Below are 27,393 nucleotides of genomic sequence, written 5' to 3'. Positions count from 1 at the left end.
TGACGGAGAGTCTGAGTGCCTTGACAACATTAATTAGCAAAGATGGGCCAATGAGCGAACGCTTGCATGCTAGGTACTTAACAATATTTGAGTTTTTAGTAATTATATTTCTAATATATTGACAATGTTGTTTGAATGCATATTTACTATCTAGAATTAATCCAAGAAACTTAAGTGTAGGAGAACATGAAATATTTACATTGTTGAATGAAATCGGTGGAAAATGACAATTATGTTTTTTACAAATGTGGAGTAAACTGGATTTAAGTACGATATTGAAGCGCCTGCGGAAAGGGACCATAGGGATAGTTTAGAAAGGATTTCTTCAAAGGTAGAGGATATAGAACTAAGGTCAGAAGATTTTGAAAATAGAAGGAGATCGTCAGCATATAATTGATGCTGAATATTAGGGAAGGAAGAAAGGATAGAGATGATTTCATCAAAATCTATGGTGAACAGAATAACTGATAGCGGTGATTCCTGAGGAGTGCCGTTATCCGTGCCAGAAATAAGAACTTTGATTTTACGTTTAGAGAGAAAGGGTTTAACAGAACTATATATACGGGAGCCAACCTTCCATTTGATTAATTGTCTTAAAACTACATGAATGCCCACGCGATCAGACGCTTTTTCAAAATCAAGCGAAAGAAGTGAAACATGACTTTTTTTTGATAAAGCGTCACATATGAAGTGGTCAAGGTGTGAAAGAGCGTCCATAGTGCTTTGTCCTTTTTTGAATGCAACCTGATTTGAAAGAATGAGTTTATTGAAATGGAGAAACCAAGAGAGTCTAGTAGCAACAATTTTTTCGAAAAGTTTCCTAGACAGGGTAGAAGGGAAATAGGACGATAGCTGGTAACTTCGCAAGGAGGTTTGTCAGGTTTTAGAATAGGAATGATAGCACTGGTTTTCCAGATTTGGGGTATGGTGGCAGTTCTATAAATATTGTTGTAAGGTTGATAAGTCGCTTGAGGAGATGAGAAGGAATATGTTCGATGATGGGATAGGAAACTTTATCTAACCCAGGCGTTTTACCTTTAACCGCAGAAAGAGCTATATTGAGTTCTATTAAAGATATATCTGAGTCGAGATATTCGGCTGAAGGGGATAAAGCGGATGAAACGTAATTATAGGCAAGTAAAGAGTGCTTATTAGATGAGTATTCAGAGGAGAAATTATAATCAGAAGAGTTTGACGAGAAAAATTTGGCGAATTCTAAAGCTATATCGTGTGGATATAGTATGTTGCCTTGAGAGGAGTTGAGTGAGAGATTAGGAGAGAAAGAAATATTGCGAGGTAGTCTTCTTATATTTGACCAAATCATTTTAGGGTCAGAAGAGGAATTAATGTTGCTGGTAAATGTCTGGAAAGATTTAACTTTTGCTTGCTTCGCTTTTCTTCTGAAAATGGCATTAGCTTTTTTATAAGCAACAAGGTTTAATGACGAACGATTTTGTTTGAAATGAAGCCATGTTTGTTGCTTATGCAGTCTAAGAGAAGATAGCTCACTATCCTACCAAGGAGGGTTATGATTACGAGGTTTCGGAGAGGTTTGTGATATAGATTGATTGGCAGCAGATCATATAATCTTCCTTGAATCCTAGAAGTTTCCTGGTTAATAATAGAAGGGAGGGGTGTCTGAGTAACGTAAACAAAATTCTTGAAATTTGGGCCAATCAGCTGAATCAGTGTTAAAAAATATTCTGGGTTTGAAGAAATTGGAATTATGGGAGGAGATTTTGGCTATGATAAGAAAATGATCGCTACCATGCAAATAATCTATACAATGCCAAACAACTTTGGGAGAGAGGGAAGTGGAACAAATTGTAAGATCTATGTGGGTGAAGGTAGAATGAGTGGAGAAATGGGTAGGGGAACCATCATTATGGACAACACAGTCCGAACAGAGGACTGCATCCTCAATAATGCGGCCCTGGAGTTAGTTGAAGAAGAACTCCAAAGAGGGCACCAGGCATTGAAGACACCAACCAGTAAAAAAGGAGTCGAGGCAGAAAAGGTTAAAGAAGTCTGCTGAAGTAAAAGTTTGGTGAGGTGATTTTTTGGGGGGAGGAAATTTCGATGGCAACGGAAGAGATATTCGAAGGAGATATTGGGAGAATATTATGCGGTATACTTCTCTTAATCAGGATTGCAATACCTTGTTTGCTTGATGTGACGGAAGGAAGGTTATAAAAGTGACCAGCATAGGCTTTTGGAGTATGAGCTGATATATTGTTTGCAATATGTGTTTCGTTTAATAATATTACAGAGGGGTTATATTTTTTAATTAAAATTTCAAGTTCAAAGCAGTTATTAATGTATCCGTTAATATTCCATTGAAGAAAAGTTAACATAGAAAGAAAAAATTAAAGTATATATGTATGAAAAACGTAAGTTTTAATTGGAATTTAATATCTAGAATTATGTATCTATGGAGACTTGGGTATGTGAATGTGGATGGCAGGAGGGTACAGGTGAAGTTGTGGAACGGGTTATAGTGGTAGGAGAAGTAGTTATGGAAAGGGGTGAGAAGGATGGGGAAGGAGAATTGTATAGGGAAGAAACGGAGGGAGAAGGGGTTTCGGGGCAATCATTGTGGATTGGGTGTATGTTGGTAGGGGGTGAAGAATTATTGTTTGAGGTTGTAGCTTCAATGTTGTCATTAGAATCATTAGTGTTTGAAGTCTTTTCGATGTTGATGTATTTTTTTGAGATAGTATTGTTGTTGGAAGCTGTTACATTAGCATAAGAGGATCGTGAGGGAGTAGAAGGCATTAGAGATTTGTAGAAGTTGATGGCTTCACGCATCGAACACTTGTGGATAGTTTTAATTTTAAGTATCTCTTTAGACTGGATATATTTTTTACAGGCGTTAAAGGAAGAAGGGTGTTCACCAGCGTAGTTTACACATTTGACTCTAGAGCACTCAGTGGGAGAGGTATGATTTGGGGGTAGGTTGCAGATAGGACAAGATGGGGTCTTATTACAACGTTTAGCAGTATGACCCAGCAACTGGCAATTCTTGCAGCGCATGGGGTTAGGATAGTAGGGACAGATATCGAGGGTACACCAGGCAACTTCAATACGTCTAGGTAAAGTATATTTGTCAAAAGTTAATAATAAAGCACCAGTAGGTACACGATCACCATTGTTTATCTTGGTAAATTTATAAACATCGGATACACCTTGATCTTTTAGACCATCAATTATTTCGTCATCGGGAAGCTGACAGATAAATGGAGCGTAAATTGTACCCTTTAGTGAGTTCAGAGAGTTGTGAAGAGATAAGTAAAAATTTGTCATCGATTTTTTGGTACTTGACCAAACGAAGTAGGCTGCCGTCACGAAGCGATGTGATTTTGTTAATGTCTTTGCTTATGGCCTGAATTCCTTTATAAGTATACTGCAAAGCAAGAAGTGGATGCAATAGCTTTTCTGGCGTCCTGTAATTTGATTACGAGGTACTTGGGATCATCCTTTTTAGTAATAGTTAATTCCGGGAAGAATTCCAGCGTTGAATTTTCTGGCTTTTTCCTCTTGTTTTTTGGATTCGGGGATAATAGAGCAAACCTATTATCCCCCAGCCTGTTGGCCCCAGGGGGCATTGCGAAAGAATTTACGTTCTTACCCGATTAAATTGTGGGTTTAACTTTATAATGAAAAGTATAAAAAAAAACACGTGGAAAGTGTAACGAATAGAAGCTCAGAATGTAAAAGCTAGGTTAAATTGCGCGTACACCAAGTAACGAGAAGTTATGCAGCGAGTACGTATATGTGCGCCCGATATGAAAAAATCAACCGTACACAAGCATGAACAACGACAGTTTTATCACATATATATACATTGGTGTGAACAAAATAAGAGCAACAATACGATATTGTGAAGTTTTACAATGTGCTGTTTTCTTATTAAATAAAATCGTTTTTAGATACAAGTATAACTTATATAATTTTTTCCTAACAGTCATTGCAATTTCCCACCATACAATCCCACCAAGAGCTGAAGCACATGAAAATTTTAATTAGCAATGCTCGCATACCGCTCCCACCCGTGGTATGCACCTTGTCGTGGTGCAGGGGCTTAACTGCAATGCATTTTCGGCATCTCCCAACCTTCATGAGCGATGCTGCTTGGCTTCTCACCAAGCGACCAAGAGCTACCACCTCTTAATTTAGGGTGTTACGCGACTCCCGTGCCCATTGGATGATTTGCAGCCAGGAGGTTAATTTGGCTGTATTCGAACGGAGCCTTCCGAACACTGGGCCGCATTGGGAAGTAACTGCGGCCTTAACGGGTCAAGAGGCTCTGGCGTGGCGGACCTTGAGTTCCCCTTAAGTAAAGTATACCCGACATCTCACCCCGTTGAGCCAAGAGTCGTAAGAAAATATGTGCGACAGTAAAATCCCAAAAATTACTACAAACACAACAAGGGCAACGAGATAACGGAATCAGCGCAGCTGCAGGTAAGGGGGGTCAAGGAGCTAAGCGGAAGTTCAGCGGGGCTCGTAGCCGCTGCCCTGTTAACGCAACCCCGACCGCAAAGGCGAGGTTGCGGAAGGGCAGCGCCTTCGGCCACCCATGCACAAACCGCAGGAGCCCTTCAGCTTTAAAAGGCTGAAGGGCAACAGCACGAGGACAGTCGGAGGCCAACCCTCCGCACCGGATCCCCCCGGATGGAGGAGAGACGGTGCAGATATGCGGATGCTGTGAAAGACATCTGCATGGCTGCACTGCCTCTTAACTACCCGACGAAGTCGGAGAAGCTTGTGCTCCAGGATCTCCTCATGGAAGAGGTATTCAGAGGCAGTGAATACGCAGCGTCCTTCCTTGGGATGAATTTAAAGCAGGCATGTTGCAGGTGGACTGCAAGGACGACCCGTCCGCCAACTGGCTACGGGAGTCCGCTCCCAAGTTGGAAATCTGGAAGGGTCTCATCCTCTGCGAAAGAAGGGCGGGGAACATACTGATCATGCACAATATGACAAATCAGAACCTGGGCCTCAGCATCTCGGCCTGCCGCGTAGTTAGCAGCATATCGAGAAAAAGGGTTGCAGACTAAAGCCTTTTCCAGGATAGACTGGTAAGGTACTGCAGGAGACACAGGCTGCCCCACATGGAATCTTTCCAGAGCATGATCTACTGTCATACCTTATTCGGCTGATGAGGAATAGCCTCGCAATGGCGTACATCCCTAAATTAGGGAGGACCGCGAAGGGGATCTTCATACCCAAAATAGGAAGGAAGGACCATTCACTGGACAATAAGTCTAACTTCTTTCCTACTAAAAACTATGGAAAAGATCGTAGATCATGAAATAAGGTGGAAGGCGCTGAAAAGTGCACCCCTGCATGCATACAGAGCAGGCAGACCAACCAATACTGCTCTCTACCAGTTAACCTCTGAGATAGAGATTCGCTGGAGAGAGGGGAAGTGATGATTTGCGACTTCCTAGACATCGAAGGTGCTTTTGACAACACGTCTCACAGGAGTGTAACCAGGGCACTGGAGAAAAGGAATGTGGCAGCACTGGAGCGCAGATGGATATATGCCGATTTGCGCACCAGAATTGCTGAAACCACACTAGGAGATACAAGGATTCGTCTTGGCACAACAAGGGGCTGCCTACAGGAGGGCGTGCCATCCCCCCTGCTATGGAGTCTTGTCGTGTCTGCTAACCGACTATGGGATCCGCTGCCAAGGGTACGCGGACGAGATTATAGCCAGAGGCAAATTTGAGAACACTCTGTGAGTTGAACATCAACCCCTCCAAGGCTACCATCGTCCCGTTCACGAGACGTAGGTCCCTACCCGGTCTCAGGAACTTTACACTTGGGGGCAGAGAGACGACCAACGAGATCAAATATCTTGGTCTCACGCTGGATTCCACTTTGCGGTAGAAGCAGCATGTTGACCTGACCTTGGTTAAGGCGGCAGAAGCACTAAAGCTGTGCAATCGGCTGCAGGAAAATTTTGGGGCTGCAAGCCAAAGATTGTTAGGTGGTTGTACACCATGATTGTGCCTCAAAAGCTTCGCAGACTTCGGTAGGGCTCCAACTATCGAAACTGCAACGACTAGCTTGTGTCTGTATGTCGGGTGCAATGCGTACTTGTCCGACGGCAGCACTTGAAGTCACGCTTGAACTCACACCGCTTCATTTAGTGACCGGTCAAGTAGCCAAGCACACATTTCTGCAATAACGGCAGAGGGGTGTGACAAAGGAATGGAAATCTCATCCCAAAGGATGAAAGAAATAAGTGGCAATATACCATTAGCCCTCCTCCCGAGGGACAGCATTACCAAAAAGGTTAACTTCACGAAGGAGTTCAAGGTTACCCTTCGCAGCAAGGATGAGTGGATCGATTCCACTCTCGAGCTGCTGCTGAGGAATAATACGATCAAGTGGTACACTGACGGCTTGAAAACATCGGAGGGAATCAGTGCAGGGATCGCAGGTACACGCACTAACCTCTCCATACCTAGGGTAAGGTTTCCGAGCATTTTCCAGGCAGAAGTCTTTGTCATAAGTCGGTGCATAGAAATAAACCTTCAACGCAACTATCGCAACAAGCGGATAACCATACTTAGCGATAGTCAAGCGGCACTAAGAGCGATCTCCTCCTACGATATCAAGTGCAAGTACAGTGCAGAGAACGGTTGAATAGCCTACCGGAACGTAACTAGGTGCACCTCATCTGTGTGCCTGGTCACAGCTTCCACCAATATGGAAAGAAAACGGCATTGGCAACAAATGCATAGCATGCGACATGCCAAGTCGCTAATAGGGGGTAGAGCCACAGCAGGCTTAAATAAAAAACTTCCCTAGGGACAAACTCACGCTGCTGGTTACATTTTACACCGGCCACTGCAAGCTGAATAAGCGTTTACATAACATGGGCCTATCCTCTTGCGTAAACTTCCGGTTCTGCGATTTGGTTTTTGTTCTCTTTTCTCTTTCCGTTTTAACGTCGTTTTATTTGCTGTCAACAAATTTCTCTTTCCTGTCGCGTGTAAATATTTTTTTTCGACCAGAGTAAGTTCTCTGGTAATTATACATCATTGTTACCGATCCGAGCAATGGCGTAATTGGTCAAACCCTCACCATTCAAAGCGTCTACAGCTCCTTTCTCTTTATCGTTAAGTATATTTTTGCGCGGTATTCTCCGAAATATAAAGTCCTTATAGCAATGAAACAAAGTATGAGATATTATATAAACTCAACCGATGAAGCTAAATTTACCGAGCGATTCTGTACTGTGATACAGTCACAAGTCTCTAAAATTGAGATTTTAAATTAGAGACAATTTTTGTGAATTGAGACGATTTTGCAATTCTGTAAGTGACAGTCACAAAAATCTATTACATTTCTTTATTCAGAGATGTATTTACGGTTGAATGAAAATAAATATGTTGATAACAAATAATAAACTTTCTATATCACAGTCAAAAAGCATAATTACCAATAAAAATTAAAATATATATTGACTTTGTTTCATAATATTTACGAAATTTATGTAAAATTGATTTATTTTTAACCTTTTCGCATTTAATTTTTTTTAGGTATTCAATATTTTGACAAGGGTACGACGGAAATTGTTATAGGCTATATTGGCGGCAAAGAAAGTGATTTGCTGGTAATGCAGTCCAAAATTAGACGCCCAGTTAATTTTACTACGGCATCTGACATATTTTGACTGTATATCAGTCCAAGCGAAACAAAAAAAACCGCAGCGAGTGCTTTTTTGAAAATCCATTTCAAAAGGTACTTTTTATTCCCCAAAATCCTTTTGACGAAAACTCAGTGCGATGTTTTTTTGAAGAAATTCGTAAAACTAGCGAACCAGAGAAAAAGATGTTTTCCGGAAAGAAAAGATGTATTAACTAAAGAGACGACCGTGAGTCGACTCTGTACATTTTGATGATTTTACACATATATTTGTGAAATGTCACGCAACTACTCGTACTATTTATATAAAGTGTAAAATACTTTAAAAATAAATTAAGGAGATTATTAGAAGTTTCAGCGGACACTTTTCATTCTAAACACCAAAATAAACTGAGTCCGGCTCTTCTTTATTTTGCTAGGTGTAAATAATAAGATTGAAAATGTTATATTTGGTATATGGGAGATATTGCTCGACCCGATTTTATCTAGTTTCGTCAATACAACATACTATTGACAAATAAATTGCTCCCTGAGTTTCATTAATGTACTACTGTGAGCAAATAATAGTAAGACTTTTTAATTTAAATTTCGCGTTTGTATGACTGTCAGTGACATCTGTACCAAATATTATATTAAAATAATTATTAATGTTTAGTTGTTGTTGTTTTAACGGAGTTGCTAATCCCCGTTAGGATGGTAAGGGTCATTTGTGTTGTCGTCGACGTTATCTAGCGGGAGGCCCAAGAAACGAGCTGTTTCGACGGGATCGGACCAGAGGGACAAGGGTGTTAGATGAATAGGGTTCGTAGGGCATGCAAAGAGGTGGTCAGTATCATGCGGAGACTCGTTGCACGCAGGACATACATTTGGTATGTCAAGGTCTATTCTGGATAAGTAGGAGTTTAACCTGCTAAAATATCCAGAACGAAGTTGCGCTAGGGTCACTCACGCTTCTCGCGGCAGCTGGAGCTCTTCGTCTGCTACGAGTATGGGTGGAGATTTGACTCCAAGAACGCTATTTACGGGAAGGGAGTCGGTGAAGGTGTTGATGGCTTCACTGTGAATGGCGGTCAGTACCTGTCGAAAGTTAGTTGCGTCCGAAGTCCGATCGGCGTATTGTACGACGTCGTCGACGTAGTCGAGGAAAGACCTTTTGATGCTCTTGGGAGGCGGTTCCGCTCCAAGCATATGGCTGCAGGGGTGATTTCTACGAAAGCATCCCAGCAGGAACTGCCTGGAGAGGAGTTAATTATGTTCCTTAACTGGGAGCATAAGCGTCTCGCTGTGGAGGTGTTCAATGGGAGACATCAGAAGGCATCCCGTCGTGGTCCGGAGTGCAGTGTTCTGGCAGGTCTAAAGTTTCCTCATCTGCGTGCCACTGCATCCAGACGACCATATGGGTGCTGCGTAATTAAGGACCGGCCGGCCGATTGCCTTGTATGTTGCCAACAACGTTTCTTTGTCTTTTCCCCATGCGCTGCCGGCTAGCGACTTGAGGATTTTGTTGCGGCTCTGTACCTTGGCGATAATCGCGGTCGTATGGGGGAGAGAGAATCTATGCTAGACTGTCGAAAGTTACACCTAAAATCTTAGGATTATTGACAGTCGGAAGGAATTTTGACGCCGTTGACTGCAATATTAAGTTCAAGTCTATACTCCTTTGTCCAGTTCGTAAAAATGTTCGCTGTGGATTTGGTGGGGGAAAGTGTGAGGTTCCGTGCAGTGAGGAAACGAGAAAGGTCGGAGAGGTAGCTGTTTACCTTCGAACACATGCCATCGATTCCATTGCCCGACGCCAATATCGTGCAGTCATCAGCGTACGAGGTTATGGAAACCCCCTCTGGTGGTTGTGGGAGTTTCGAGACGTAAAAGTTAAACAGGAGCGGGGAGAGGACACCACCCTGCGGAACCCCCTGTTTAATTCTTCTCAATTTAGATGTTTCGCCTCGAAATAGTATGGATGACTGACGACCGTTCAGATAGTTCATGGTCCACCTCTTTAGCCCTGGAGGGAGCGTAGTTTTTTCGATGTCCTGCGGTAGCGTTGTGTGGTTGAGCGTGTCAAAAGCTTTTGACAAGTCCAACGCTACGAAGATCGTTCTTTCGCAGGGTGGTTTCTGGTTGAGACCACGAACTATCTGAGCGTTTATGACGCTAAGTGCTGTAGTGGTGCTGTGCACTTTTCGGAAACCATGCTGGTGGCTGGCTAGGCTCCGGTGGTGAGTGAAGGTCGGAAGTAACAAGGCCTCAAGTGTCTTCACTACTGGGGAGAGGATAGTTATAGGCCGATAAGATTCCCCTTTGTTGGCGGGTTTCCCAGGTTTCAGTAGTGGGACCACTCTTTCGACTTTCCACACATCGGGTATTTGAAGAGTGGTCAGCGACAAGTTGAGGACCTTGGTGAGATATTTTACTAACGTCGAGCCTAGAGGCTTTAGTATTAGCATGTTGATTCCATCAGGGCCAATGGATTTGAAGGATTTCGCCTTGTTGATGACACCCTGAACCTCCTCATCGGTAAAAGTAAGTGGCGCGCCTTCGTTTGGCATTTTGCGCAGCCGTCGGTTAACACATCGTTTAGCTTTGTCTACCGGAGGGTGCAGTGTGAACTGCCGGCTAAAATAGCTCGCGCACTTCTTCGGGTCCGAAGAGGCATGACCATTGAGTTGAACTTCAACACGGTCGTCATGTCTCTTCGGGTTAGACAAAGCTTTCACAGAAGCCCAAAGCTTACTCACACCGGTGGAGAGGTTGCAGGACTTGAGGTGCTCTATCCATTTGGTCCGCTTATGATGGTTTACCATACGCCGAATCTCCAAATTGAGATCCCTTATTCGTGGATCCCCGGGATCGGCATGGCGTAAGGTGTCGCGCTCGTTAGCTAAAACAGCTGTTTCGGCTGGGAAATTGGGGCGGATTTCCGCTATTCTTCCAGCCGGGACGAAACGAGCGGTAGCTGCTGCGATCACCTTGCGGAATTGACGTTCGCCAAAGCAAACGTCCGTAGGAATAGGTAGAGCGTTGAAGGTGCTCTCGGTAAATTCTGTGAAGCCGACCCAATTAGCTTTGTTAAAGTTAATGAAGGTGCGGTTGTCCACAAAAACAAAATCAGGAGGCTTCTCGATCGAGATTATTATGGGCAGATGATCTGATGCGTGAGTTAGCATAGGTCGCCAGGTTATGCTGTTTATCAGACCACCGCTCTCAATGGTAATATCCGGCGAGCTATTACAGGTGCCCCTAACTCTGGTGGGGGCTTCGTCATTCATTGTGCAGAATGTCGAATCGTCAATCTGTTCCGCCAGCTCCATCCCCCTACGATCATTTGACAGGCAGTAACGCCAAAGATCGTGGTGGAGGTGGAAGAGGGTAGCTATGCTGCCTGATTGAGCTCCTAGGGACCGTGGAGGTCCTCTGTTGGCCACTCGGATTGAGTGGCGGCGCGGCGCGCGAACTATGTGCAGATTGCACAGCCGTGGAGACTTGTGTCGCAGTATTGCGCAAGCAACATGGGGCCGCGTAACGCGTGGTCCACTCCCTATGAGTCTTAAGGCCAGATCAGGATGGGATGGATGGAGCCGTTTTGCGCACACGCAGCAGAAAAATTCCTCCGGGCCCGGGTAGGACTCGATGCCAGCACGAGTCAGGAGGATACGGAGCAACCCTGCTGCAAGGCATTGCTCCAATGACGACAAACACAAATTAGTACTCACCGGTCCAAACGGTGTTAGATCGCCGAAAAAACAGCCCTTGGTCGGATAAAATCCTAGTCAATTCCGGTGCGTAGAACCGGCTGTCGTGGGAATTGTATTAATATTTAGTATACACTTATTTTATTGAAGTACGTAAAGTGCACCAGCTATTTTTACGATGAGTGAAATAACCGCAACCACCGTATTCGCCTGTGAATAGCTACGCCCATTGAAGGCTATTCCGGAAATGGACTTTAACAACTTTTTAAAAGGTTGAAAAAAAAAAAACGTTGGCACAAGTGTATTGGGGCCAAGGGGGATTAATAATTTAATTTAAAAATGAAGATGTTGAATTAAGTAAAATAGAAACAATTGTTCGCATATACAACCACAAAACTAGGCATGACATCACTGGAAAAACATCGGCTAACATATTTCTTTATGCTAGATAGCCAATATTAGATATTCAAAAAAATAAGGAATGGTAAATAGCCGAAATGAATAATTATAAGGAATTCACTAGATACGGAAAAGATCCACTCCAGAAAGGAAAATTGGAAAAACCATTTAAAGCAATCAAGAATATAAAATAAACAAGCTCAGTCCACCCACTATTGAAGAAAAAAAACCAGTTTAAGAAAGAAAAAATTAAATATGTCCAAATTTAACAAGAACCGTATTTTCAATGCCCGTGTCAAGAATATAATTTTGCGACACTATACTTAAACTTTATACTTAATCTTAACACGGGATTACTCAATTAAAATTATTCAATTCTAAAAAAAATTAAATATAAGGAAATAAAATGATGAGAGTAAAACAACGCAGAATCGCAATTGAAAACATTATAAGGTAAACATTATTCAATACTAATAAGGTATTTAATAAGCTATACCTTTAGTACCGTCAAAAAATGTAATTTTTTCCAATTTTATTATGGAAGAATAAAAACAGATCACATCCGATTTTTTTGCATAGATATTATATAAAGAGGTATTATTGAACTACAAAGTAAAAATTATTTTATGTAAAAAAAACAAAATGGCGGAAATATCAATGATCTAGTTTATTGACATTTTTTTGCGGCCGTCAACTTCCTGGTTAGGCTTCTTATCGGAGACGAAAAAGGTATGTTTTTTTTTAATCTGGAAGCTTTTATCAAGTGCATAGTAGAGGGGTTTTGAGAATTTCGAAAAATCGGAACGTAGGCCAGGATTTTGTAAAAAGTGCAGTTTTCAAACTTTCAAAATGCAATTTTTTTCGGAAAAGCGCTCTATCACGCACTTGAGTATAAAATTGTCAATAAAATACGCTTTAGTTCAAGCAAATCGTTTGAATAATTTGCTTGCAATTTTGACAGCCGGACGAAAAAAAGTTATTTTCAAGGAAACAAGCCTCAAAGTTATCCGGTTGTATAGACCGCAGCATGAAGTGCAATAGTTCTAGGGCCTATTTCTTCAAAAATATTCGGAGAAAACCACTGAAACTTCGGGACTACATTTTTGAATAGCTTTTCAATTGATTAGAACGAAATTTTTTTTTTTTAATTTTTTGAAAATTCTAAAGGTATCTCCCCCTTAAGGGAGGGAAAGTGACGTACTTACGACTTCACCTTAACCCACTTATACTTGCATTAGACAGATAGCACATAGCATTTAAACAATATTTTCAGATAAAATTTCTTTGTAACATTTACTTTAATCTTAAGCTCATATTCAATAAAGAACGAGGTACAACTTGTTCTTTCATTTAAAAGATATTAGCGTTGATCTTAGCCTACAAGACGAATCATTAGTTCGATTCATGACATAAACATACTTAACTATAATCGAGATAGATAGGGGGTTCTATGTCGATTAGTTTTAGGTGATACCTACAACCGTTAGGTGAACAAAATTGTTATACTCTATAGCAACATATTGCAAGACACACGCATTTTTAAGTAAATCCTACAGATACTCTTCGCGTTATTCGATTACAATGGTAGACACATAATTACGGACATGAAATTTTTTAGTTGTTTTTAATGCAGTTTGATACCCTAAAGTCAAATCTGAAAACATAATTTTTCTATCACCCACAGATATTCTGTAACCTGCGGCTTTAGATTTTACAATACATAAAATTTCATTATATTGCATCATATCATATTTCCATACGATCAGGGATTTATCCGGTTCTGCCTGCTCGTTTGAAGTAAACAGCGTATTTTACGATCATTTTATTTTACAAAATTTATCAGTAGACTAACGGTGTCCGAATCGGCTACGTGTTCTATGTTTGGATAGCAAAACGTTTTTGAGTTTCTTTTACGTTTTTGAAATTACTGTGTTTAAGATTTTTAGGTACAATTCCTAGGCAGTGCGTAAATAGTGAAAACAGTTTTTATCTGTGCGGAGAACTAACTTTCAAATCGCAAAAACGCACTTTTACTCCGCTTGTACTAAAAGCTTACGCTCTGTATTTTGGTGTTGAAGTTGGGGAGCAAGACAAAGCATGGGCTCCTCATATCTGTTGTAAAACTTGTGTAACATTGTTAACAGCTTGGTTAAAAGGTTCAAATCGTAAAATGCCCTTTGCAGTGCCAATGGTTTGGAGAGAACCAAAATATAATGTTACAGACTGCTATTTTTGCCTAAACATACGGTTAAGTACTGTAATTTACCATCAGCTTCCGATTCCAAAAGCACCAGTCTCGATGAAAAACTAGAATAGAATAGCTCAACAAGAGATGTTACAGAAACCGTAAAGGAAATGACAACCGATCCTTTATTTGATTTACGAGGATGTTCAACAGTGCCGCATTTAGTTTCACAGGGTGCAATCAAATCAGTCGTCGCCGTGTACAGACGTATTTTTTTCTGCTCCGCGTTCTATTATTTTATCTTTATTAATGCCGTGTGTTTGCGCGCATAGAGTTGACCGTGCTCAGCACAAGATTAGTTGCCATAAATGTAATCAAATCTTTCACTTGTGTGTGAATTTATCACAGGCTGATGTGGATTTCTTGCTCAAATCTAAAAATGCTTTTTACTGTAAAGTGTGCGCGGTAGTTCGGAGAAATTCCATTCGTTCGCCGCCTGCGTCGCCATCAGTGCGCAATGCTGAGTGCACTCATATTTTAAGTTCGCAACAACAAAATGCTGAACAATCGAACAGTGAAGTAACTGAACCTTTGTTGGAGCATAACAATCATAATAAAGAAAATGTAGTGCTTAATTCTTTTGTATTGGAAGTAAGTTCACTGAGAAGTGAACAAGCGAAGGCGCTCGTGTTAATACAGCAATTATGATCGTAATTCGTTAATCGCTAAGCTTAACGAACTCAAATCAGAGATCTGCACTGTGCATAAGAAATTGTCCGATAATGGCACCAGGCATGGCTCTGCACCAGCTTCGAATGCTATCTCTGCTGTCAACCCCTCTCTCACTGCTGCGACTGCTGTTGGTACAAGTGACTCTACAATCGCTGCTGTTGCTGTTGATGTGTGTGGGAAGTATCTAGCTCCCGCTACACCGAAGGCACTCTCTGCAGCTTCAACTACTGCTAACTCTATCTTTACTTCTACGACTAATGTGGGTACAAATGCTCCGTCACCTAACGTTGTTGTTTCTGCTCCCATCGATAATGTGAGTATGAATTATCTCGCTCCCGCTAATTCGAAAGCACTCTCGGCTACTCCGTCTGCTGCTTCCTCCACTCACTCTACTACTGCTGATAATAATAATGCCAATAGATATGCAAACGCTGTTGGTAGGAACATCAACACTCACTCGAAAGCCAATAACAATCCAACAGTTGCTGCTAAACCAGATCGTCCCTCTGTCGCTGTCAATGCTGCTCAATCAGTTGCTGTTGATGATTCTTTTAATCTAAACTATTCTACTTCAATTACTGCTAATGGAAATGTGAAGTTAAAAGTGAGTACTAGGAACAAAAAATCCCCAGCTGCTTCAACTGTTGTTGGTGTTAATGCCAATTGTGATCTCGATGTCGTCATACCCAAGAAATGGATTAATTTGTCTGCTTTTAAAAACTCAGTCACTGAAGAAGATATTATATCTTTTGTCGTTAAACATGCTAATGTTGATAGAGAGCAACTTTTATGTTATAAATTAATTAAGATTATAAAATATTAATAATCTTAAGAGGATAAACTTTAAGTTAGGTGTGTCCCCATCTTTTTTTAATGCCGTTTTCTCCTCTTCAGTGTGGCCTTCTGGCATTAAGTTGCGTCCCTTTAAGTTTTTCCAAAGGGAGGGGAAAACAGGGCTGCAGATTAGTGGATGCACCTGTTAGTCACGACTTTTTTCATGCGTTTTCTGCACCTTCTTCAACTGGCTCCTGTCTTAAGGTGTACTACCAAAATTATCGGGTATTAGGTGTAAATCAAATATTATTCGCAACTTTTCTTCACATTTGGATTTCGATATTATCGTTATTGTTGAGACTTGGCTGAATTCCAGTTGCTTTGATAGTGAATATTTTGACTCAAATCTCTATTATGTCTTCCGCAAGGACAGAGATCACGAAAAAACTGGCTTGAACTTGGCTGAATTCCAGTTGCTTTGATAGTGAATATTTTGACTCAAATCTCTATTATGTCTTCCGCAAGGACAGAGATCACGAAAAAACTGGATGTCTAAGAGGGGTGGAGTTCTCTTAGCAGTTCATCGCAAATATCATCCTCGCTCAATTATGCTTGAGAATGAAGATTCTATTCTGGACCAACTATGTATTTGAGAAATGACGCTCTGTTCATTGCAGTCTCATACATCCCTCCTAATAGTCCGCTTGAGTTGCACGCTGGTATTAAACAAGGTGAAAGAGAATAATATTTGTGTTCTGGATGACTTTAATTAAAGCAATATCGTATGGTCTGGTTGTTCCTATAGTCCTGCTCTTATTCCTTCCTATTTTTCGTCTTCTCAGGAGTTATTTCTCATTGATAGCTTGCTTGGTCTCAATCTGATTCAAATCAACTCATATTCAAATAGTCTCGATCGATTTCTTGACTTAGTCTTTCTCAGTGATAATTTAAAATTTAGGTTTCTTGATGGATTCTCTTCAATTACTCCAGCCACCATCCATCATTCTCCGCTAGCGTTTGAGGTGGATACTTATCTTTTCGCTCCTGTTAAACCTATTGATGGGCTTGGTTTTAATTTTACATTTTGTGATTTTAAACGACTCAATAATCTGCTCTCTGACATTAAATGGGATAATTTACTTTCGGGACTAGATTCAGCTAATAGTTTCTCCATTTTTAAGAAATCAATTCAGGAATTTCGTCATTATAATATCCCGCTCAAGCACATACAGCCATATAAGTTGCCTTGGTACACTAATGACCTCAAACGTTTAAAAAATCTTAGAAGTAAATACTACAGAAAATTCTCTTCAACTAAATCTCATGTTTTCTTTGTTCAATATCAGCACTACACAAAACTGTTTAATGAATTGGATAAGTTCCTCTACAAAAGGTTTATTAATAATAAGGAGTCTACAATTAAGTCGAACCCTAAGTTATTTTGGAACTTTGTAAAATCTAAAAGAGCGTGTTCGGCCATTCCCTCTGCTTTACGCTGGGGTGATACGTCGGCATGCACTCCGGTCGAAATCTCCAATTTGTTCGGTGAATTTTTCAAATCGAACTATGTTCAAGATGATCCTGGTACTAGTTCCACTTTTTCAGCTAATAACTTCCCATCTATAAATTTTGGCTCACTGTGTCTTTCACAGTACGATATTGCCAAGGCTATTTGTGATATTAAGTCTTCTTCCAAATTGGATTTGGACGGGCTTCCGCCGTACTTATTAAGAATTGTAACGCCTTAGTATATCCTCTCATGCTCTTCTCTCTTCAATAAGTCTCTCGCCACCGGTGATTTTATTTCTGACTGTAAATTGACATGCATTACCCCTATTCATAAAGGTGGTAGAAAGGCTGATGTCTCCAATTACAATCCTATTTCTAAACTTTCTACTATTTCGAAAATTTTTGAGTGTTCTGTTAAAAATAAATAATTTTTTGCAGTAAAATCAATAATTAATGTCAATCAGCATGGATTTGTCTCTGGGCGCTCCACTGTGTCAAACTTAGCAGTTTTTAGCGATTATTGTATGTTTGCATTCTCCCCTGGATTTCAGGTAGATTGTGTCTACACAGATTTCTCTAAAGCCTTTGATAAATTATCACACAATATTCTAATTAAAAAATTATCATCTCTAGGGTTTCACTCGGTCTTCTTGAAGTGGATTAAATCATATCTGCAAAACAGACGATGCGTTGTCAGTGTCGATGGAGTGTCATCTGATCCATTCATTGCGTCTTCGGGAGTCCCACAAGGAAGCGTCTTGTGTCCACTTCTCTTTGTGCTGTTTATCAATGACATTTCCTGTTGCTTTTCTTTCGCCAACTTTTTGTTATATGCAGATGACTTAAAAATTTTTGCATTAATCAATAACACACAAGATGTACTCAAACTTCAATGTGATATTGATACTTTTCATAATTGGTGCCGAATCGAAGCTTTTTCTGAATCTAGATAAATGCTCACAGATCTCTTATGGTAAGGGACGCAACATCTTATCTTCTAGCTACAGTTTTTCTAATTGCGTCCTTAAATGCGTTACTGAAATCAAAGATATTTGGGGTAATCTTTGACAGCAGATTTTCTTTTAGAAATCACATCAACTATATCACTTTAAAATCTTTTTCTGGACTCGGCTTTGTCCGTCGAAATTCTACAAATTTTTCCGACCCCTGCACGTTAAAATTACTGTACACATGTTTTGTGCGGTCCATTTTGGAGTATGCAGTGTTTATTTGGAGACCATATTGCATATCGTCAATTAACAGGATCGAGCGTGTTCAAAAGATCTTTCTTAAATATGCTCTCCGCTCCATAGAGTTTGTTGACCCAACACCATCGTATACATCGCGTTTATTGCTTTTACATCTTAAATCACCTTAAAAATCGAAGGTCCGTTCTCTCCCTTTCATTTGTCTTCAATGTAATTAACGGTGGTATTGACTGTCCCTATTTATTAGGTAGGGAAACTTAACTTCAATACTCCCCAGCGTTGTCTCAGATCCATTTCCCCCTTTTATTACAAAAAGGAAAGTACTAATTTTGCTGAATATGCTCCCCTCAAGAGGGCTATGCGGAAGTTTAACTCGATTTCCGAGAAAGTTCTTCTTGATTTTTCTCACTCTAGGGCATCCTTCATTAATACCCTCAATTCTGTTTTTTAATTTAAGTTATCTATTTATATAACTGTTATTTAATTCTCCATGAGTCTGTAAGAATTAATTTTCATAGACTTAACGAATTAAGAGCGAATATTTCATTGGCCTTGTTATCGTACGGAGAGTGTTGCCAAATGTACTGCGTATTGTAACTAAACTGTGGCCGCAAGCCGATTTTCACCTTGCGCTGTGGTGCGCCGCATTTTCGCTCGTATCTCGGGAACGATTCGTCCTACGGCCATGATCACATATACCATTTCGGTAGCAAATGACGTGACAAATAACTTTTGTTTTATACATTTTGCCATGAGATGCGTATTTCAGGCGCTAGGTAGACAATTTCACGATTTTAGGCGAATTTGCGAAATTTCAAGGCCGGAGTTGGGGTTGAAGATGCAATCCGATTTCAAAACAAAAAGTTGCATTGGAATCAGGAAGTACTAAGGCAACTTTTCCGCACTATTAGAAATCCCGAATCGAAAAACGTCCGGTATCAACCCACCCTACTCTATCCTTCATTAATACCCTCAATTCTGTTTTTTAGTTATCTACTCATGTTATAGTAATTTAATTATTTTAGAATTCTAATATGTATCCTAATTTTTCATTAGTCTGTAAGAATCAATGTTCCTAGACTTTACTAAATAAATAAATAAATAATGACTTAGTTCGAGATCTAAGCCTTTCAAAATCGCAGTCCGAACTTTTAGCATCCAGACTAAATGGTTGGAGCCGTCTCCAATAAAATATTACTTTTTACAGAAAAAGGCAGAAAGACTTCACAAATTGCTTTCTTAAAATAGGAGATATAGTATGCTGTTCAGAAGTTAACCTTTTGTTTAACGGACTAGGACAGAAATATGAGCCACGCGATTGGCGTCTATTCATTGATTCCAAACTTAGTTTAACGGCGGTATTGGTTCATAACGGTAACAAATATCCATCTATGCCCTTGGCTCATGCGGTTCATTTGAAAGAATCATATGAGAATATGAGAGTTCTTTTAGAGCACATCCATGAGTATGGTTGGGGAATATGTGGAGACCTAAAAGTAATAATACTTCTTCTCGGAATGCAACTAGAATATACGAAATATTGTTGCTTCCTTTGCGAATGGGACAACCGTGCGAAAGACTGTCGTTATGTACAGAAGCAGCGGCCAGTAAGTCATGCACTCACTCCGGGTTAAAAAAAAAACGTTACCAGTGAACCTCTAGTTGATCGCAAAAAGGTATTACTACCACCTTTGCATATTAAATTGGGTTTAATGAAGAATTGTGTTAAGGCAATGGACAGAAATGGAAGAGGGTTCTTGTATCTGAAACTAAAATTTCCAAGTCAGTGTAGCAAAAATTAAGGAAGGCATATTTGTGGGTCCGCAAATAAGAGAACTAATGAAAGACAAAACATTTGAGGAAATGCTCAATGAAACTGAAATACGAGCCTGGAGTGCCTTTAAGGGGGTAGTAAGGTTAATTCGAGCGAAAAAAAACATATTTTCAATAATTTTTTTTTAAAGATACAATCAATATTTATTTATTTGTATAATTACAGCATAATTATATGATATTTAAAGAATATTCTGTGAAAGTTTCATAGAAAAATATTAAAAAATGAGCCGGTGACAGAAAGTCTTCGCAGACCTTCCAAAAAAAAAATTGATTCGCGGTGAACCGCATAACTCATGACTGGATCATTTGAAATTAAAAAACCAAATTGATTTGATTAGTTAATAAGCTTACTCAGGTAATGCTGTCGAGTTTTTTTTTTTAATGATTTTTCAATTTTTTACAACGCTCGGAACTCAAAATACTGATTTTTCACCAAAATATTCAGAAATTTTGTTGTTTAAAATTAAGTTGAAATTAAAAAAAACTCGACAGCGTTACCTCACAATTTATGTAAAGAAATTTCAAAAGGATCTGTTCAGTAGATTTTAAGCTACAGAGTTCACCGGCTTCGAAAAAGTGAAGTATGAGAAAAACACCTTTAAAGTTTAACAGCCGCTCACAATCAAATCGGAGGGCGGAGACTTTCAAGTGTATATCACCGTCAATTTAGCTTTAATTGCTCTCAAATTTTCAGAGAATAATCTTAAGATATTGTACATTTATATAAAATAAAAAAAAATTAAAAAGCAAAAAAAAAATACCTTACTACCCCCTTAAAAACGTTGTTAAACCTTTTTTTGGAAATGTGAAAGCTGAAAATTACAAAGATCTTGTGACTGAACTGCAACCTGTACCTTAAAATTCACTTTCTGGACTCCCATCTGGATTTTTTTCCGAAAATTTAGGTGCCGTAAATGACGAACATGGAAACGGTTCCACCAAGACATTTCTGTTATGGAGAAACAGTACCAAGGCAATTGGGATGCCAGCTGGCTTGCCGATTACTGCTGGACATTGTTGAGGGATACTCCAAAAACAAAATATCGCCGAAAAACAGCGACAGGTACTCTTTGGTTAGTAAACTAATATAATAATATATCTATCGCTGTTTTTTAAGGGGTCAGTAGGGTAATCTGGCCTGTTTTCTTTTTGACATTTTTTTCATAGAAATTTTTATTCTACAATAAACTTTTTTCACAAATATCATGAGGTATATCGTGGAGTGTATAAACAATGAAATTGCTGGGTGAACGAGATGCGTTTTTTCACTGGCGGACACGATTTATAATGTTTGGATCATCTGATACACAAAAACCTAATTTATTCTTAAAAAGTACGTGAATGGTTATCGTCCCTACTAGAATCATAAAAAAATTTTGAAAAATAAAAATGTAATTAACGTTTTTTTTGTTTAATTTTACCCCATGTTTTTACATAAATTTTGTCAGAACATTATCAATAAATTATAAAAAATATAGGGACGATAGCCAGGCGTTTTGTGAAAAAAAAAATTAAGCAAATCGGTTGAGTAGTTGAACTGGAATCATGTCCGCCAGTTTAAAAAAGTGTCTGTTTGAGAAAAACGCGTTTAAAGTTTGAGGTACACCTAATTATTATTTTTGGGCCTTTTTCAAAACCTTCCAATGGTAAAGTGGGTTTCTACATTAATTCTAAGAGTATAAGGGAACAGAAAATGCAAACAATCAAAAAAAAGTCTGAAAAAAGATTACCCTACTTCATGCCCGATGTTGCCTGTAGGTAAAATTGTACTTATGTATAGTATATGCTTCTAAGTCCCATTATTTAAATTTTTTTGATGGTGTATTGTGTAAGCTTACAGTGAATTGTTCTATTGTACGCTATGCAAGGGTTTATTCAGTAGGTAAAAAAGTGGATTTTTGTTTACCAGTGTGACGTGACGCGAGACTCTTATTTGCCAAATTATTCAATTGATTATGTTGTTAGATGAAGACGGGAATTTCGAATAGCTTATATCAAATGTATGCTATAAGTAGCTGACAAAATCAGTGTGAAGCGAAATTTAAAGAACGACTGTTATTTCTTAGTTTTGATACAATTTTTTCAGCTATTTTTTGTAATAAATTCAAAATGTCTGTACATTTCTCATAAAATCGTTATATTTTGTTATGAGTTGCATTGTCTCTTTGATACAGTTTTTTTACAGTCAAATCTGGGTAAGTGAGAACTGGATTAGTGAGAAAACTCTACAAGTGAGAGTAATAGCCAGAACCCGTCATTTTAAGCTCCCAAAACTTCTATTATCGAGAAACAGAAACCTCTGTAAGAGAGTCGTTTTTCCCTTATGGACATCTGTGAGACTGCTACTTATTTATACCTCTATAAGCGACAGTCGAGCTTTATTTATTTATGTAACTCCAATAAAACTACATACTTACATAAAGGATACACACTTACAGTAACAAATGACAAAACAAATTACAAATTTAACATCTGCTACTTTATGACTCATTCTTACCTTTCGTGGAAATTCCTACCATTGTTTTTGTTTTGTTTTCTTAAGCATTTTGATATCTACCCTTATAAAGTACTTATATGTCGCAATCTCATGAACGTAAAATATACACACTATTAAAAATATATATGTACATAATATATGTTGTGCATATTACGTATATAATTTCATCATATTACATATTATCTATGTACATTCGTTCTTGCTGTGACTTGTTATTGCTGCGTACCTCTATAAGAGAGAAACGCTATATGCATTAGCGAGAAACTTGGGTTAGTGAGAAACCTCAATAAACGAGAATGAGATTGTGCTCCCTTGAACTCTCGCTTATCCAGGTTAGATATTACTAGCTTTTAAATTTATTTTACAAAGATAAATTGATTTTCAATTTGAATTGAAATTTATTTCATCGAATGTAATGGCAACATCGACAGTGATTTTGGAAAAGCAAAAAAAAGGTCTCCATTAATCCAATAATAACTATGCAAATTTTCACGTCTTTCCCTACTGTCGTTCGGTACATAACGAGTTAGCGTTTCATTTTTATACTCCTGCAACCAGTTGCTACGGAGTATTATAGTTTTGTTCATCTAACGGTTGCACGTATCATAATTGGTTGTCAAAAAAGTCTTGCGGTATTGTCGTTTCTTTTAAGTCGTTCTTGAGTTATACCGTCGCATGGAGCAAAATAAAGAGAAAATACGGCATATTTTACAGTACTACTACGATAAAGTCAAAAATGCATCTCAAGCCGCCAATAAAATTTGTGCAGTTTATGGACCCGATACAGTTTACATTTCCACCGCACAACGATGGTTTAAACGTTTTCGTTCTGGTGTAGAGGTGGTCGAAGATGCGCCACGCTCCGGAAGGCCTGTCGTCGAAAATTGCGATAAAATCGCTGAATTGGTCGAAAGAGACCGGCACAGTAGCAGCCGTAGCATTGGTCAAGAGCTGGGCATGAGTCATCAAAAATTCATTTCAATTTCAATAAAAAAAAAAATCGATAAAAAAATACCGCAAAACTTTTTTGACAACCCATTATATACACATAGCCCATAAAGTCTGCGTTCACCGGACACATTTTTTTAAGAGAAGTAGAAACTCAATACATATTAATAAATAATTCAGTTTAAATTGTTTACATGTATTTCTTCCTTATATTCTTAGGTTCCAAATGCAAAAACAAAAATATGTATTCCTATTTTCATTTTTGTGATAACGGGATTTTAGTGTAACAACAAGTAAACATAGGCCCCACAAAGTCTGCGTTCAGTTTGCTTAAATTGGAAATACCGTTAATTTTCACGAATTTGTTTCTTCTTTTTGCGTAGGTTCTATTGTGTTTTAATATAATTAATCGTTTAAAGAGCTCGTGACGCGTTTTAATAATATTAAAAAAAAAGGAAAGCAAAGGAAAAGAAATTAGTCTGTCGGAAAGAAAAATTATCATTAAGTTGTGGAAAGATGGTGAAAGTTTCAGAAAAATTGGACAAACTATTGGAAGAACGTATTCCTCGGTCCAGCGTGTAGTAAACAATTTCAAAAAAACCGGAATTTTAACGTCAAAGCCGCGATCTGGCCGTCCAAAAATATTATCAGTCCGGGAAGAACGCAAAATAATAAATATGGTGAAAGTTAACCCTCGAATTACGTCCACAAATATTATTGAAAACGTAAATATAAACTTTAAGAAAACAATTTGTGCCGAAACTGCTAGAAAAGTTTTGCGCAAAGCTGGATATCATGGCAGAGTCGCTCGAAAAAAACCATATTTTTCACTTGTTAACAGGCGAAAGCGCATTGAATTTGCTCATAATCATATAAATAAGTCTCCGGAATTCTGGAATCAAGTGATATTTTCGGATGAAAGTAAATTTTGTATTTTTGGCATAAAAGGTCGACAAATTGTGTGGCGTAAATCAGGAACTGCCCTTGAAAAACAAAATCTTGTTGGTACAGTGAAACACGGTGGTGGTGGTATTATGGTGTGGGGTTGCATGGCGGCTGGTGGTGTGGGTCAGCTTGAATTTATTGAATCTACAATGGATAAATGGGGTTATTTGACCATTCTAAAAAATAATTTGAAACAAAGTGCAGAGAATCTTGGATTATCTTCGACGTTTTGGTTCCAACAAGATAATGATCCAAAACATACTGCTGAAATTGTCAGACTTTGGCTCTTATACAATGCTCCTAGACAGCTTAAAACGCCCCCTCAATCACCTGACCTCAATCCTATTGAGCATCTATGGGATCTGTTAGAAAAAAGAATTCGTCAGCATACGATAACAAGTAAAGAGGCTTTACGAAGTGTTATGCAGGCAGAATGGTCCCGGATTACAGCTGAGGAAACAGATAAGTTGGTAAGATCAATGCCAAATCGATTGCGAGAGGTTTTAAAACAACGTGGCTATCCAACAAAATATTGAACTTAATTTTTTTTATAATTCTTAATGCTTTTGTAACTAATTTTAAAACTGAACGCAGACTTTATGGTGCCTATATTTACTTGTTGTTACACTAAAATCCCGTTATCTCAAAAATGAAAATAGGAATATACATTTTTGTTTTTGTATTTTGAACTGAAGAATATAAAGAAGAAATACATGTAAAAAATTTAAACAGAATTATTTATTAATATTGAGTTTTTACTTCTCTTAAAAAAATGTGTCCGGTGAACGCAGACTTTATGGGCTATGTGTATATATATAGATGATCAGGGTGGTGAGAAAATTTTGTTGGTCCTTTCATGGGTGTAAGCTGTAAATTGAGGTCTGTTTTTTCGACGATCTAAAACCGTTTGGATCGGTAAGTGTTAATCTGTGTTAAAATGCCATAACTAAGCACTAAATTAAGGCATAAAGCTTTAATTTCGTACAGAGGATCCCAGTAGCAAGGAGTATCCGTGCACAATTTTTTTTTAAATATGGGCGAGTCCCCGCCCTCTAACAAGTTTAACGTACATACCTTCTAAACGCCTTAAGCTACAACAACCAAAATCTGAGTACAAATCTCATAAAAACTTCTACCGACAGTGTGCAAATAGATATGTAAAATCAGAGAATAACCCCGCTCACTTCCCATATAACGCTACAGTTAAAAACTACTAAAAGTACATTAAATTAATAACTAAATACGCCAGAGACATTAAATTTTACCTCCGCGATGGTATGAGAGAGCTTTATGGGAGCCGGTGTGAAAATTGGACAATGGGCGTGGCACCGAACATTTTTTGGTGAAATTCCATATCTCGGAACCCGACCAACCTATTCCGACAAAATTTAGTACGTGGAACTCTTCTTACATTCTTATGTCACGTTATGAAAATGGACAAAATCAAACAACCACGCTTACTTCCTATATACCACAATTTCATTCGTTCAGTTTCCAGTACATAAGTCAAGAAACAATTAATATAACGGGATGAAACTTTGCGCGAATAATACCTTTAGTGTATGTGACCTTATGAACAAAAATTGTTCAAGTCCAATCAAAACTCTCAAGCCCCTAGGTACCGAATATTTGGACGCCAGTACCTATAGTTGCCTTTTGATCGAAAATATCGGTCAATATCTGAGATATATAATTAAAATTCAGGGATAACCCTTCTCTCATAATGGTATGTCAAATATCGGATCAATACAGCCCTTTGCCCCCATATACTTAATATACAGATTTTCGAACTTCTTGGTGAATTCGTACCGCATATATCGGCCATACTTGTGGTATATATGTAATTATATTATGTTATATGAATTTTGAAGTTTTTTTTTCGTATCTACGTACTGATCACGTGTTTGTTTCTAATATGAATATACGTATTTAGGGCTGTATAATTGTGACTCAGACCTCCTCGGGAAATGGGTACCTGCAAATAATAACGAAATGCAAAATTCCAAAAAAAGCGCTCGCGTTAAGACAGCTTTGCACGATTGTGTTATGAAATGTCGGCTAATGATTTGATGACGGGTCTGTATTCAGATATATGTTTCAATAAACAATCTAATTATATATTTATACATGCCTGAACAAGATGATGTTGGACGTGATGTTTGCTGCTGTGATATTTGCCACCCAGTTGAAGACGGTGAAGGCGAAGAAGTCGTTATGCCCAACTTTCGATTTTGCATTTCAGTATAGAGCTCTTTCGTAGTTTTAACTTTTTTACTACCCATACCCAGTGATGATTTCAGCATTTGGGATGAAAGACTAGATTCTTTTGCAATAACAGAATCAACCCCTTTTGAGCCTTTTTTGCGACCACGCTTTCTTGGTACTTTCTTCTCTGGCGAAACCGGAGCGTTCGAGGCTACTTCAAAATTATTCGAAAACTGCGATTTCGATGGAGGGACATTCGATGTTGTCACCAGTTGTGGTGTTGGCACATTTATGGCTGGAACAGCTCTATTCTGTAAATTCAAATTATCGTGCGTTTGATGAGCAGGCATCATTTTATCATTACTAACCACATTGATGAGGTCTGTTTGTGAAGCTTGACTATAGGAGTTGCTGTCATTTGAATTAAAACCAATATCTCGAAATGGTGCAAATTTCGACGTCGTGCGTCCAGAGTGCAAAGAAAAGTTGTTGACATGTGTAATTTTTGGTGAGACAGTCCGACGAAGAGTATTATGTAAAACAGTATCGGTACTCGATGTTGTTGGAAGCAATGCGCTACATGGCTTAAATTTACCAGCAAATGTTAAGTCAGATGTTGACAAGTTAAAGGATGTACGACTACTTTTACTTGCAGAACAATTAACTTTATTTTGTTCATCAATTGGATGCGTAGAATTTTCTGGAGGGAACATAGAGCTCATTGAACTATTGTCCAGTAGCGAAAGAATTTCTAACGAAAATATGAAAAAGATTTAGTTTTTGATCAAGTGAAGAACG

At 38.8% G+C, this 27,393-nt stretch overlaps 1 protein-coding gene across 4 annotated transcripts in view; it reads right to left on the bottom strand.

The window, feature by feature from the left end:
* LOC126766089 (mediator of RNA polymerase II transcription subunit 26) overlaps positions 1-27,393 on the bottom strand; it is a 39,422-nt gene that overhangs the window by 9,593 nt on the left and 2,436 nt on the right. For 3 of the 4 annotated variants that reach the window (XM_050483838.1, XM_050483839.1, XM_050483840.1), the window contains exon 4: positions 26,522-27,346. In XM_050483838.1, the coding sequence (XP_050339795.1) occupies positions 26,522-27,346 (825 nt within the window). The remainder of the gene's footprint in view (positions 1-26,521; positions 27,347-27,393) is intronic. The other variant, XM_050483841.1, reaches the window with a different exon arrangement.

This window comes from Bactrocera neohumeralis, unplaced genomic scaffold (assembly GCF_024586455.1).
Source record: "Bactrocera neohumeralis isolate Rockhampton unplaced genomic scaffold, APGP_CSIRO_Bneo_wtdbg2-racon-allhic-juicebox.fasta_v2 cluster11, whole genome shotgun sequence".
NCBI classification, from domain to species: domain Eukaryota; kingdom Metazoa; phylum Arthropoda; class Insecta; order Diptera; family Tephritidae; genus Bactrocera; species Bactrocera neohumeralis.
The sequence above is the reverse complement of the archived record's forward strand: the minus strand, read 5'-3'. Positions and strand labels throughout refer to the sequence as shown.